Below are 15,114 nucleotides of genomic sequence, written 5' to 3' on the forward strand. Positions count from 1 at the left end.
AATATTTTAGTTTTCAGACATTTACCAAGTTTTGTGGATAAAATACATGTGGGCTGGGAAAGGAGCATGTTCATGTTTGGGTCAAGATTATTTTGACCGATAAAATGGATACAAAAGTTGTCTAATAACTTTAGTCTAGATGTTGTAGCCTGACCAAAGTTTGTAGAGGCCATGTACATAAGGTATGGAAGAAGCTTGTTGATTTCAGGGTAAAAAGGTAAAAGGTCAGGGTCATTGTGGTTTAATGGAAAATGGATTGTGCAGAAAAACCTATGTTCTAGAGTAAATTTCTTGACCACACTTTGTAAATGACATTGTACTTACAGTATTATAGAAACCTATAGATTTTGTTTTATGGTAAGTCTAATAAGAAAAGTATTTTTTGCCTATTAAGTATAGTTATGTTCAAGAATTGGCAATCCTCTTAATTGGGACAAGATATGAAAACTAGATGTATACTCTTTATAGTCATAATCCTGAATGAACTTCATATGGATCACACTTAAGTAAATGCATTTTTATTTTGTTCCAGACAAGAGAAAAAAATGAAAGGAAATGATGAAAGTAATAAATGCAAAGCTGAGTTCATTTCTGAGACCATAAATGAAAAACAATGAAATGATAGATAAAATATAGATGTGAATGAAATGCAAATAGGATGTGAGTAGAATGCAAAATTAAATCCAGATTTTGTCTACTTATCCATTTTACTGTATTTAGGATATTTTCCAAAGTATTTTGAAAGTACTACTTACTAATCAGTTCAAATGTGAAATGAACATTCATATGTACTTCTTGAATGCGTTTTTTCCAATTTTATGATAATTCTTCATTGAGAAGCATGACACTCAGTTTAATTTTTGTATTAATTTTTCCCTTACAGTAAACATTTTAAAATCACTGTGTTGAATATATTTTAATATTTTGTACCTTCTTGGATCTTATGTCTGTGGGGGTGCTAGAAAAGAACATAAGCAGCACCAACATGCTTTCAAAAGCTGACCTTTGTCATTCACCCAGATGAATGCTGTTAGGCCCATTTTGGGTTCTCTTGTTCTGTATGGTTATAAGTTCAAAATCCAGGATGTTGTAGCTATTACACCTATACTGTTGAATCAGGAAGTTCTGCCTTGTCATATCCATCTATGTCTACTCTCACTTTGATCCTCATACAAGGTCATAGTTATTTTAAAATCATGGTTGACATTTTGGTTAAATTGTTTCTAGGTTATCAGTATTATAATACTTGAAGTGAATGTGTCATACCTGGAATGTAGAATCAGGAAGCTGTGCTACTTTACATTCATGTACTGCTAACTTTCCTCCAAACTAGGACCGTCATGCAAGGTCAAGGTCACTTGAAAATCTTGGTGAGGTTTATAGTTTTAGTTTTTCTTTATGTTCAGAAGTCCGAATGCTTTTTAAGATAGCTGTCATACATTGACTGTGGAATTAATCAGCTCTGCACATTAATATCCACATTTCCTGCCTTTCCTTAGGCCCTCTTGCAAGGTCAAGGTGATTAAAACTCTTGGCTAATATTAGGGTTAAAGTTTTTCTGCATTCTCATATATCCCTAACCTGGGAGGAATAGCTATAATACATGGATTATGGAATTGGGGATCTATGCTTTTTATTATTCAGATACTGTTATATCTGCCACCTGACTCTCATGTGCAAAGTCAACTTTATTCAAAAGTGCAAGGCATAATTAATTGGAATTTAATTTTAGTTCTGCAAGATGATGGTAAATACTTCACAAAATAGTGCTTATTACTCTGCTTTTGTATTTTTTGGCAGGTGCCTTTGCTTACAAGAATCATCCCATTTATAGAGTGGATGTCCTGGGTATCATTGTCAAGGTGGAGGAAAAGAGTAAATGCTTTATTTATGCAGGTAAACAAAGCTTTATAATAGCATGTTTTATATCTGCCATGTAATGATATGGTCTGATGGGTCATGTCTGTCCAGTTGTCAGTACATCTGTCATTATGTCTGTCAGTCTTTCAGCATATCTATCCATCTGTCAGTACATCTGTTAGTCTGTTTGTACACAGATTGAAGTAGAATGGTCATATTTGATATGAGGATTATTAAATGGCAATGAAGGTTTTTGGATCCTAACTGTAACCCCAGAGGAGAGTCACATTTCATGTGTAAGGTGGACTCTTTCTTGTAATCATAACTCCATCAACAAGTATCATATTTGATACAGTGTTCCAGAATGCTGTCTAGATGACAAGGAGTGTTGTGAATTCTGAATGCAAATAAAGAGATGGGGGTGAGGGTGGAAAGATATAAAAAATGTGGTTATTTGTGATGGCTACCATTCCAGCAAATAGCAAAATAATATAGTCACATTATGGTCCAGTGTCCTGCAGAATGGAAAGCAGTTTTAAAAAAAATTCAAGACTTCATTGGTCCTGTGCTTTTGTTGTGTTAGCCAATCCTTTAATTCAATATGTATGCATGGGACTTAAAAATTGAACCAGTAGTTGTTGTTAGCTTTGAAATATAGGCCACTTGTTAAACAAATCCTTACTTACTCTTCCTGGAACATACTTTTGAGAACTGGGTAGGTTGTTTGGTGGGTAGTTCTGTCTTTTTGTTTGTGCAAGATGTTTTTGCATGACATCAGACTTAAAGCTATGCTAACATTTGAAATGAGTAATTATAAAAAAATGTTTCCTCCCTGTCAAGGAAAATAAAAAGATTTTGATTTGTTAATTTTAGGATAGCAAAGTTCTTTTTTAGGATGGATTAGAGAAAAACCTGTCTGAAAGTTCACTTTCATTGGAAAATCACATTTTTGACAGCCAAATGTAATGTTCACAAAGTCCAATTACAGAAGGATGAAATTGAAATTCCACAGTCAATATCTTATGGCTGCTTAGTACAGGTTTGACTAGGGATTATCTTTAAAGCCATCAGAGATATTATTTATAAGCTATGTTAAATGAGTTCTCTCCCCTGACTCTGTTGATATCACAAAATTAATGTGCTTTGTATTTCTAACATATCCACTCATTTACACTTTCCAAATATTTGTAGCTTTACTGTTTAAATGGAATTCAAAATGATTTGGATTTATACAAGTTTGATTTGGTGCATTGAAGAATATTAAACAAGATGCATCAGTCAAAACACCTAAATCTAGTTCCAGTTTGGGTGAGTGAGATGGAAATACAGTTTAAAGATCCAGATCAAATGCCCAATCAGACATATGGCATTCATTGGGTTGTAATAAAAAGACCCAGAAACAGAGAGTCATAGTGCATTGCTGCAGATATATTTATTTGAAATGTGTGCAGAACACATTGGCCATATTTCTACAAGAAATGTAAAACAGTTGGAAATAACACATGCTGTAAACTGTGATGAAGATTTCTGAGATTTAGCTATTGCTGAGTTCATGCCATCTTGGGATAAATCGGTCCAATTTTGCATCTGAAATTTCATTCCTATGTTATGGTAGTAGAATTTTTTTCATTGTAAGGAAACATTATTCCTGCATTTGTCTCACATTCTGCAATTGAATGGAAATACAAAAGAAGAATATATTTTGGTACCATTCACACTTTTGAAAGCAACAATTATAGTACAGTAAAACCTTTCTTGAGAGACCACTGTGATGAGACCGCCTGTCTTGAGAGACCATTTTCTCAGTGATTTCATATGACTTTTTTTGAAGTTTATCTCTTTTAGGGAAGACTAAAAATAATGAAATTATTTGTCTAAAACAAAACAACTAGGATTTGCAATTGGGTAAAATGAATGGTATTAAAGATAATTGAATTACACAATTTTGAATGAAAATTAAAGGCAGTGCAACCCAAAATTGTCAGTTACACAATTTTGAGTTGCATGACCATATTTGGGAACACAACTATCACATAAGTCGGGTGATAGCTATATTGTTTCACCAGACTGTACATTCAGTTATAGCAGAAACTGGTTTGCTGACCAGAGTGTAGGGGAGTAGTTTTATTGCTAAAATTTATAAATCTTGTTTGCTTAATAGGTGTTCACTCTTGGCATGAAGCATTGTTACAGTTGGAAGATTCGGCCAATGTGGGTATGTGAGAAAGCTTGCCAGTAGCTTCTCGTGGGTCGGTGGTTCTTCCCGGGGTTTTCCCGGGTTCTTCCTCCACCATTAATACTGGCCGCCATGCATAGTCTATCGTGTGCTGAAAAATGGCGTTAAACCCAACAACAACAACAACAGTTGGAAGACATTTGGGTTGTATGATTTTTAATGATACATCAACACATCAGTGGGTATTTACTGCCAAGACAATGGGAGTAGAAGTTTCTTTCCCAGGAAACAATGGCAGTCATGGTAGGATTTGGACTGTTATCTTTCTGCTGTGAATCGAGCTCAGTACCGCTGAATCACCAGAACTCTGAGGAAATTTGAAACCTCAGATATGCTGGCAGAGCAGAAAATTCAGAATTCTCACAGAAATGATCAATGGTCAATGCAAATAATTCTAAAACTTTCCAGCTGTTCATTTATTCCTTGTCACCCTGTATGATATGTGTATGTTTAAAAATACCAAACTACATGTAAAAGCTTTTAAAAATGAACATAACTTTATTGTTGCCTACTCGAAGTGTGACATAAATCAGACTTACAATCATTATATAATGTAATCAGTTACAAAAAATAAAAACTATTATACCATAATGGTTTCCTGTTAAAAGTTGTTATACTGGAACTTTGACTTGTTGGACACTCCACACCAAGAGCAATTCTTGCTAGTCCCACATTATATTAGAGGGAATTGCTTTATTTCAAAAAATTCCTGGCAGCGTCTCTGGAAGCCAGAGGAAACAGCTGATGTTGGATGGGTAACCAGTCACCACTGTATGCCTTGATTCCTGACAGCAAGCCAGGAATTGCACAGGTGCAAAGGATGTGCATAACCACAACTGATTTTTCAGTTGATATTGTATTTAGGTGTAGCAAGTTGAGCCCAATGGATCAAGGGCATTTAGACAAAGGAAATTATATTTTTTGCAGGCAATTAAATTAGATGTTTATTATTATTCTAAAGCTTTAGGTAGAGGTCCTACCCTCCAGCTGTTCATCTCTCTCTCTCTCTCTCTCTCTCTCTCTCTCTCTCTCTCTCTCTCTCTCCATAACCACACTGCTATTACAATTACTTCATGGAAATGCACTGAAAATTTTTATTTTTTGTATCTATTTTAGTTGATGATGGAACTGGTGTGATTCCATGCTGCTGTTGGAAGAACACTTTCCAGTCAGCAGACTCGGGTATGGTAAAATGTTTTTCAAAGCCATCATGTTCAATATTCCCACACTTTAGCTTGAAGGGGGTGGGGGTGGGGATATTATGATACCCTTCGTCTATTTGTCCATCAGAATGCTCATCTGTCTGTCCACTCTGTATGTCCACTCATTGTCACATTTCCTTTTCAACGACTGATTGGAAATTCATGAAACTTTGTTTTTATGTTGCCCTTGGAGTAACCAGGCTTGATGGGTGTCATTCTTGACTTTCACATCTGAAGTCCCTGGGAGAGGGGTCATATGTAAAAAAAAAATCAATTACAATGACTTTTGTCAAAATTACACAGCAGTTCCAGAAGCTTATGGATGGATGTATATTACCATTTATCTGGCATCAACAAACAGATTAAGGTTTGCATGTAGGTCATTTTCTCATACAATGTTGCCTATGTTGCTTTTGTTAAATTATTGAGGGAGTAATTTAATCTTCTGCATGAGTTTATTATAATATTACTGTGTATTCTTGCTAAGTGTTATGTCACTAATATGATTTTATGACATGGTGTCACAACAGTATATTCTTGTTACTTGTTTATTCACAGTATGATTTTATTGTATGACATAATGTCCTGATAATACAGCCTTGCTAAATCTTCTATCACAGTGTGACACTGTATAACATTGTGCCATGACAGTAAAGCCTTGCTTAATGTTATGTCACAGTGTGACACAGTATAACATAGTGCCATTACATCATAGCCTTGCTTAATATTATGTCACAATGATAGTGTGACACAGTATAACATTGTGCCATTACAGTATAGCCTTGCTAAATGTTATGTCACAGTGTGACATGGTGCTGTGACAGTATAGCCTTTCTACATGATATGTTGTAGTATAACATGATTTTATTATGTCATGACAGAATAGCGTTGCTAGTTATGTTACAGTTTAACATGATTTTTGACATGGTGTCATGATATTATAGCTTTGCCATATGTCACTAAGTGTGTTTTTTTTACACCGCATCATGACAGTAATAAAAACATGAACAGTATGTGATAAAGGAATTTCTAAGTTGTACAGAAAAGATTTTTGCCAATGAAAAGACTTGCTTAGGTCCAGGTGCACAAACAATTGCTGATAAGGATTTGATTTTCCTAGCAAGTCCACACATGCAGGAATTACTGTATTTTTCTCATTACCACAAATTCTCTTTTTGAATTTGAATTTTTGTATACGGATGCAAACATAGTACTTCAATGCCAGGATTTGTTTGACCTTAGAGGGATGATATATTAGTTCATTCTTGAACGTTTTTTTAATGCCACATTTCCATATTAAATCAAAGTGCTGGAAATACTGAAAGGCATCAGCCATCCAAAAACTGCCAGGATATTTATTCTTGGTCCTGAAGTTTGCGTATCATGTCACTTTTCACTGTAGTATTCATTTGCATGGAAATATTTACTTTACTTGTAATAAAATTTTCTGTCCATGCCTCGACAATTCTGTAAAGATAATAACAGACTTAGCAAGAAATCTTTACCTTCATTCAGCTCACTTTAGGATGCATGGTCTCCCTTGTTCTACATTCTTATAACCTTGTTACTTGTGGTTCCATCAATGGTCATTCACATTACAGCTCACACTAGGACACTTGGTATAACATATTACTGGTATAACATGTTATAGCATGTTACTTGTTGTTCCATTAACTGCCAGTCACATTACATGTGACTTTAGGACACCTGGTACAATTCTTCCTTGTTAGAACATGTTACTTGCAGTCACATTACAGCTCACCTTCATTCTAAGTTGGTAGTTGGGTTTCATAAATGCTACCTGTATTATGTATTGAACTAGCTGTAGTGAGAATAATCAGAAATGTGATGCATGCATATTTAATGCATGTTCATTGCAGGCAGGAGGAGAGGGGGAGGGAAGACAATAGCATGCCAATCAGACATACAGTAATAATTTTAGTTTATGTAAAATAAATGTATTTTTTTACTGCATGGTATTTGTGTATTTAATCTTGTTGAATAATAATATGTTTAAAGGAAACATATCACTAAGCTTCATGCTGTATTCTTTCGGTTCATATTGTCATACATTTGACTGATCAAACCATGTGATTACCTTTTAAACAAAGACATGTTGTTGTTGCTGTTATGGGGTTTAATGCCATTTTTCAGCACAAGGTAGGCTATACATGGCGACCACTATAACTGGTGGAGGAATAACCTGGGAAAACCCCTGGAAAAACAAGGATATAAAATTCACCTGTGATAAATATACCTGTTGATGATTATTTATTATCACCAGGTGTCAAATGATTTCACTGAGAAAACTACTGTAAATTTAGTTTCAGTTCAAGCCAATACTTACTGATGTAATGAACATGATTGAGTGTTTATGTTTGGAATTAAGAACGTAGAATCACAAATTTGCCATTTCTAAACAAATTACAGTGAAATAAATGAATACGTAACAATGTTTCTTTAAAAACACAATGAGTTGTATTATTTATAAGTTAATGTGCCAGTGACAGGCTTTATTGGAGAGTTACGTATTATTTGTCAGTTAAGATACCAGTGGCATGTTGTATTGGATGGTTACAGATATTTGTCAGTTCAGGTACAGTATTAGGCTGTATCTGAGGCTTACAGATCATTTGTCAATTAAAGTACCCATGGCAGGCTGTCAGTTAAAGTACTAGTGACAGGCTGTATTGGAGGGTTACATATTTGTTGTAAATTAAAGTTCCAGTTACAGGCTGTATTGGGGTGTTATAAATTATTTGTCAGTTAAAGTACCTTTTGACAGGCTGTAATGGAGGGTCATATATTATTTGTCAATTAAAGTACATGTTACAGGCTGTAATGAAGGGTCATATATTATTTGTCAATTAAAGTACATGTGACAGGCTGTAATGAAGTATTATAGATTATTTGTCAGTTAAAGTACCTGTGACAGGCTGTAATGGAGGGTTATAGATTATTTGTCAATTAAAGTACCTGTGACAGGCTTTAATGGAGGGTTATATTTTATTTGTCAATTAAAGTACCTGTGACAGGCTGTAATGGAGGGCTATAGATTATTTATCAATTAAAGTACATGTGACAGGCTGTAATGGAGGGTTATAGATTATTGGTCAGTTAAAGTACCTGTGCCAGGCTGTAATGGAGGGTTGCAGCTGCTGATTTTATATATGATCACACTGGCAATTTACACTGTATCATATCAGAAGAAGGATTAACTTCTACCTGCTTAAAAGCAGCAATATAATTGGCATGTGACACATGGAGATCTACACTGACAGACCTGGTACTTTTTGTCTGGTACCCAGGTGGCTGAGTGGTACAAGGCATTCACCATTATAAATCACATATCTCACCTTTGCTTGGGTTTGAGTCTCTACAAAGCCAATGTGGGTATGTCAGAAAGCTTAGTAGCTTACCATAGGTTAGTAGTTCTTATTTGGGTTCTGCTGGGTTCTTCCACTACCAGATGTACTGGCAAATATGTATAGCATATCATGTGCTGAAAATGGTGTTAAACCCTTAACAGCAACTGAAATACTTTGGGTTTTCAACAGCCTTGCAGTAAATACAGTTGCAGACAGTTCCAAAATACAGTGATGGCTGATTTGAGGTGAATGCTGATGCTCAACTTAAATGAAGTGATTACATATATTTTTAATACATTTTACAGATTTGTTTAATAGGTCAATGTTTGGATTACATTATATGTGGAATTGCAAAATTATGTAAGGGGCATTGTAACAGGAATTGGGACCATAAAATGCTATCAAGTAAGCAAGATGAATTTGTCATGATTATTTAATCAAATTTGTATTTGGTCAAAATGTGCCACAGTGTAAAACTTTGTAAGAATTCTATTTATATTTGCATTTCTGCTCATAAAATAGTAAATATGTAAGGGATTTATCTCGAATTACTACCAACATGCTGTAATCAGTTCTGTTGGAAAACACTTTATTTGCACATTGATTACATGAGTGTCCACTTCAAGCAGGAGGAAGACACCGTTTGATTAGGAAGCACTTGACCATTGATTTGCAGAACCAGGTGACTTTCATACAGGAAATTTCATAGGGAGAAATGGAATAGCTGTTGAAAAGATTAGCTGCAGAATAAAAATAACTGTTATTACAGATTTGATTGTATTAATTGTTGAGGCATGTTTGACTGTGTTAAATGTGGAGGCAGGTTTTGATTATTAATTGTTAAAGCAGGTTTGATTGTGTAATTATAAAGGCAGTTTTGACTGTACTGTAAAGGCAGGTTTGATTGTACTGTAAATGCAGGTTTGACTATTGTAAAGGCAGGTTTGACTGTATAATTATAAAGGCAGGCTTGACTGTACTGTAAAGGCAGGTTTGATTGTACTGTAAATGCAGGTTTGACTATATTGTAAAGGTAGTTTGACTGTATTGTAAAGGCATGTTTGACTGTACTGGAAAGGCAGGTTTGACTGTTTGTGAAGGCAGGTTTGACTGTATTGTAAAGGCAGGTTTGACTGTATTGTGAAGGTAGGTTTGACTATTGTAAAGGCAGATTTGACTGTTTTGTAAAATTTAATGCAGGTTTGGCTGTATTGTAAAGGCAGGTTTGACTTTATTAATTGTTAAGGCTTTGTATTTAGTTTGGTACTGTACAAAACAGCAACACACTGTCATGTAGGTTATTTAGTGCCAAAGCAATTAGAGTAAAGTGCTTTTCCCAAGGATACATTACAGTAGCTCACCCAGGATGGTCCATTGGCAGGATTCAAACCCACACCTTTTCAGTTGGGAGTCCAGCACATTAACAAATGAACCACCACAGCTCCGAATTTTAAAGGCACTATTCATGAAATGTTAAACCTCTTCCAGAGTTATAAAATGCAAGTCTGGTAATGCTTGGAGAAAAATAGTGTCTGAAACATTTATCTTCCATGAAAAATATAGTTTTTGGAATGTTGAGCACTCACTTATAAGTCAAGTCCAACTGCAAACAACACAGACACTGATCCACCATCACATGATCTGCATACAGATCAGGGTCTGTGTTGTTTGTTCTATTGATAACTCCTGAAAAACTGCACTGACCCATATATGTCAACACATTATGCATTGGCAGAGCTGGGTGTATACAGTTTGCGGTTTGTTATAAGAGAGTATACACAGTAATACTATCACCATGCTTTCCTCAAACACTGAAAGAAACATTATCATATTCTTTGTACATCCATTTATCCCTCCATCAAAATATCTTCCCATTATATTGTTTCTGTCAGTAGCTATCTGTTTTTGACTAACTTGATGATTTGCAAGTAAAGACTTTAATAAATATCAATATATTGCTATTTTTATTTGGCATCATATTTGTTTTGACTTAGTTTTTCACAAAGTAGCTTAAAGAAGATCAGTTATAACAAATGCAGGATTAGTTGTTATTTTTAAAACGTTTTTAAAGAAAAAGTATATTTAAAAGTGTAGTCAACAACAGCATTGTAAAACTTTGAACAAATTTAAAACATGTTCATTTTTACGTTAGCAAGGAATTACAGTGACCTAGAGGCATACTTTTAATAATAATATAATCAGTCAGCAAAGGATGAGAGAGAGTACATCAACAAATTCTGGATTCTGCTTCTAGCTTGAGTCCATACAGATTTATTTGTATCTAAAACTAATTAAAATGCAGTTAGAGGGATAATTTAATAGCATTTGAGTTCAGTAGGTTTTGTGCAAACCAATATACTAATTGGAATATGTGCCCATTAATCAGTTAGACATTTAACATTACTGTCTCATTAAAATCCTCTGTGCCATTAACATACTTGGAAGTTGTAAGTTTTATTGATGTATGAGTGCAGCTTCTGCAGCCATGGAGGTTTGATATCTCACATCAAACTAGAACAGCTTGAGGTCACACATCATTTATTTTGCTGACATTTTTACCAGCATCAGCAGCAAATATTTAACTTAGCAATTAATATGTTGACAATCATTTCCCTGGATTAAGCTGTGTTATGCATGATGAATGCAATGCTGATGACCTCTAATCCATAACTAAATATTTATGTTGCACAGGCTCTAATATTTATATAGTATGAATGATTATAAATTTATTAGCGGGTACTGCCACTTGGTGATGTATATTTCTCACAAGCATCCCTGCCACAACGTAATGTTTCACGTAAAATAACATGATTTTTGACACCCAAATTTCTAACATTGTCATAATTTAAAAGAGCATGTTTTCAGTAATTGTAGACAACAAAAAAGTAATTACAAGAAAGCACAGAGATCAAGAGAGACTGTTCTTCACCATCAAGGAGGAATTCTCACCATATGTAGAGTTGTAACATTCTGATAATATTTAAACATTTGTGAAAGAAAATCTCACTTATCTTTCCGATTTTCAGAGGTGAGATAATTTGAATAGACATATTTTCCTTTGGCGATACATTACATTGTCGTGGACAGTCTCAAGACACAATCTCGATATTAGAATTTGCTCCGGTCAGCAGTAGCATACATTATTATAAACTGGATCATCCAGACATGCTAGGCTTTAAGCTATTGATTTTGTTACAAGTAATTTGTATCATTTAGGACAGGTCACTGGGGATCGATACCATAGTTAATCTAATAGACACCCTAAGGCAGTGCTATTTCCAGAGGTGGTATCTTGAATACCAGTCATCACTGTTTGACTGAAAGCATTTGTAAATTAAGTTATTTTTAGTTTTCTAACACTCGTTGGATTATTCATGAACTGTTTTAATTATTTCAATATACAGTGGAACCTGTCTTTTAAGACCACCCTTTCTGCCCAAACATAATACTCTCATGACAGGTGGTCACTCATAATGGGTCCTAACACTAAATAATTAATAAATTTGTACATCAAGAACCTGGTCTGTCAAGACAGGTGGTTGCTTATAGCAGTGGTCTCTCAAAACCATTTTTACAATGCCATAATTGATATATACTGGATCTGTAAGCCTCAGTAAGGTTGGAATTTCTTTCTTTTTTGGATAAAAGGGGCAGGTAGCATTTATTAAAATGTGGGCTTCTATGAAAATAACTATATTAGGTAATGTACACATTAATGACCAGTACATGACACAATCAGACTCGAATAGTTTTAAAAACTAAACAAACATCAGAACTGCAACATTTCTGTTTTGTAAAAGAAACACCAAAACATCATCACGGAAGGGTTCTTATTAGCAGGCAAGGATATAAATACAAACTAGCTACCATGCCCACTTCCTGCTCTCCTGATAATAGGTATATTCATTTTCAGCTATTCAGGAGAAATTATAATTTTCATTAGCACATAAATTATTTAGCCAGAGAGAAATTACAGGAATTATTTGTTTCATGTAGGTATATTTGCATTAATTAGAGTTAAGATAACAAAAATGTTTTTTCATATCATTACATTAGGAACTACTTTTTTTACCACATAAGACCCAAGGTCATCATTTAAATGGTTGAAACAACCATCAGACACAGAGAGAGAGAGAGAGAGAGAGAGAGAGAGAGAGAGAGAGATGGATGTAATAAAACCCAGTTTATTTACTAGTAGTATTAAAAGAACTGCTTAATTATGAATATATTTGTGAGGGTCAGATGGAAGACTAAGTAATGAGCCACTTTATAAGTGTACAGTACATTTTTATGTAAAAAGAAAAATACACATAAACAGTCTAAATGGTATTGGTGATCCTTCATCAATGTCAGCAGCTGAAATTTATCTATAAGTCAGTCTTGCAGATCTCACCAGCAAGTCTTGGAATTGAGTATAACATGTTCATTAATCATGCCTCTTGGCCCATATTCCTGTTCTTTGCAGTCTAAAAGAATGATAATGGCAGGAATGATCATAAGTTATCCCATATGAACCGCCACTAGATTGTGCAAAAGAAATGGACTATTTCTGACTCTGGCACTGCTGAAGTCCAACTGAAAAGCTGCTGCCTGAACATGAGGAGAGATATTAGCCATGGATTCCATCTCTGTTTAACATAGTACAGTCTTAAAATTTTGCTTCAGCAAATGGTGAGAAATAGGTATGCATTGGCAATGTCATTATCATATAGTCTTACAGTTTTTACTTAAAAGTTTAGTTGTGGAGTTTTTAAAACTCATATTCAGTAAGAATACATGCAAATACATCATACATGGTTTGAAGGCAGAACACTTGTGATCTTCTAAATCATAATTCACACATTGTGAATTTATTATAAGAATCTGTTGTCTCATTGTCTTACAAAAACAATAATTATGTTCTTCGTTTCATTTCCCAGCTGGAGAACATCAGTTTGACACCCTACCAGAGTTACTGAAACAGAGAGCCAGTCTGCTGGTTAGTAGTGTAAAGAACCAGTCTGCTGGGTACAGTCTAGGTGAACTTGTAAATGTCAAGGGCAAGGTCAAGATTTTTAGAGAGAACAAAGAAATTGTCGCCACTTTCCATAGTATCCTTTTCATAACTTGTTGTATGATCATTTCTTCTCATGACACCTTATAGAATATCTCATTCCATGGTCATAAAACTATTGAAACACAAAAATTATGTCAGATTCAAAACTTCACAAATGAAAACTGAGTCTTTTGAAATTGCAGTGTTTGGTCAAGTATGTAAAAGAAACACTACTTTAAGTTATAAAACTTTTATGTTGCAACTATTTATTTGTGTGCCCTTAAAAAAGGCTGAATTTCTTGCTTTAGACAGTATTGTTTAGGTTTTGGAAGCATTTAGCTGAGAGATAGGTGGATATAATTATGTAAAACTCCAGTTTATTATCTTCTCTTTTTTTAGAGCAGGATAAAAGTCATAGCAATTCTTGTAAGTTGTTATGGCAGCAACCTAATCTTCAAGTTTTTATGCAAGCTTATATCTCTAACACTACCTGTAGGAATTTGATGAAACTTACTGTATTTAATATTTAAGGAGTGAGGAATGTTTTATATTCCTCAGAGTTGTTTTCATCCCATGTATGGAATGGAGGAGGACACCAATTATGTATATTTTATATTTGAGATGATCCAGTCCACATTTGTTCTAAGGTGTTTTTATCTTTGGATATTGCACAAGTGGAAAAAAGAAATTTCTTTTTAGACCAATATTGCCCCTTGGTTATGCATCTGTTACTGCCCCAAGTGCCCTGCCCCAGGGTCCTTACTTGGAAAACATTAAGATCACACCCTATAACATAATATAACCTTTCCATATAATAAACAACCAAGTAACTGATGCAGCCAGCATTTACCCTGGGTCTCTCCTTACCCACCTGGAACTTGTTTATGGATCAGAACTTTATAACTGATCAGAACCCCACCCAATAATTATCTGCACTTACTTGGTATCAAAGGTAGCTGCTAACAGCAAATGGTTAGTCTGAGGCCCAGAAAGGCAAGCATGTTATTCTGTGGAACCCATGTTCATTATTAGTATTTGTCAAGATTGATCTGGAACCCATGTTCATTATTTGTAAAGATTAATCTTGCAGAATTCGTTTGTTGTTAATATGCATGTTGAGTCATTAGGACCTTGACAAACACACTAGGGAAGATAGAGGATCCTATGTTTGAAGTCCTACGTATGACAGAACTCCCAAATCTGTATGCCTCCTGCTATGACAAGCCATTTGAACTTCCATACAAGGTTACTCAGGAGCTTGCTATGCACAAGGAGGAGGCAGAGACTGGTCAATGTAGTGAGGTAAAATAATGTCAAATAACTTTTACTGAATGACCTATAGTTACTGTTCTATGATAAACTCAAAGTTGCCTGCCCTGTGAATTTTTGGCAAATTGGCATATAAGATTATCA

At 34.7% G+C, this 15,114-nt stretch overlaps 1 protein-coding gene across 2 annotated transcripts in view; it reads left to right on the forward strand.

Moving 5' to 3' along the window:
• The window catches only part of LOC149776904 (CST complex subunit STN1-like), an 83,682-nt gene that overhangs the window by 25,148 nt on the left and 43,420 nt on the right, over positions 1 to 15,114 (forward strand). For both annotated transcript variants that reach the window (XM_089941610.1, XM_089941612.1), the window contains exons 3-6: positions 1,801 to 1,896; positions 5,213 to 5,278; positions 13,586 to 13,756; positions 14,849 to 15,003. In XM_089941610.1, the coding sequence (XP_089797736.1) occupies positions 1,801 to 1,896; positions 5,213 to 5,278; positions 13,586 to 13,756; positions 14,849 to 15,003 (488 nt within the window). The remainder of the gene's footprint in view (positions 1 to 1,800; positions 1,897 to 5,212; positions 5,279 to 13,585; positions 13,757 to 14,848; positions 15,004 to 15,114) is intronic.

This window comes from Sinohyriopsis cumingii, chromosome 18 (genome assembly GCF_028554795.1).
Source record: "Sinohyriopsis cumingii isolate HCF-2022 chromosome 18, ASM2855479v2, whole genome shotgun sequence".
NCBI lineage: Eukaryota > Metazoa > Mollusca > Bivalvia > Unionida > Unionidae > Sinohyriopsis > Sinohyriopsis cumingii.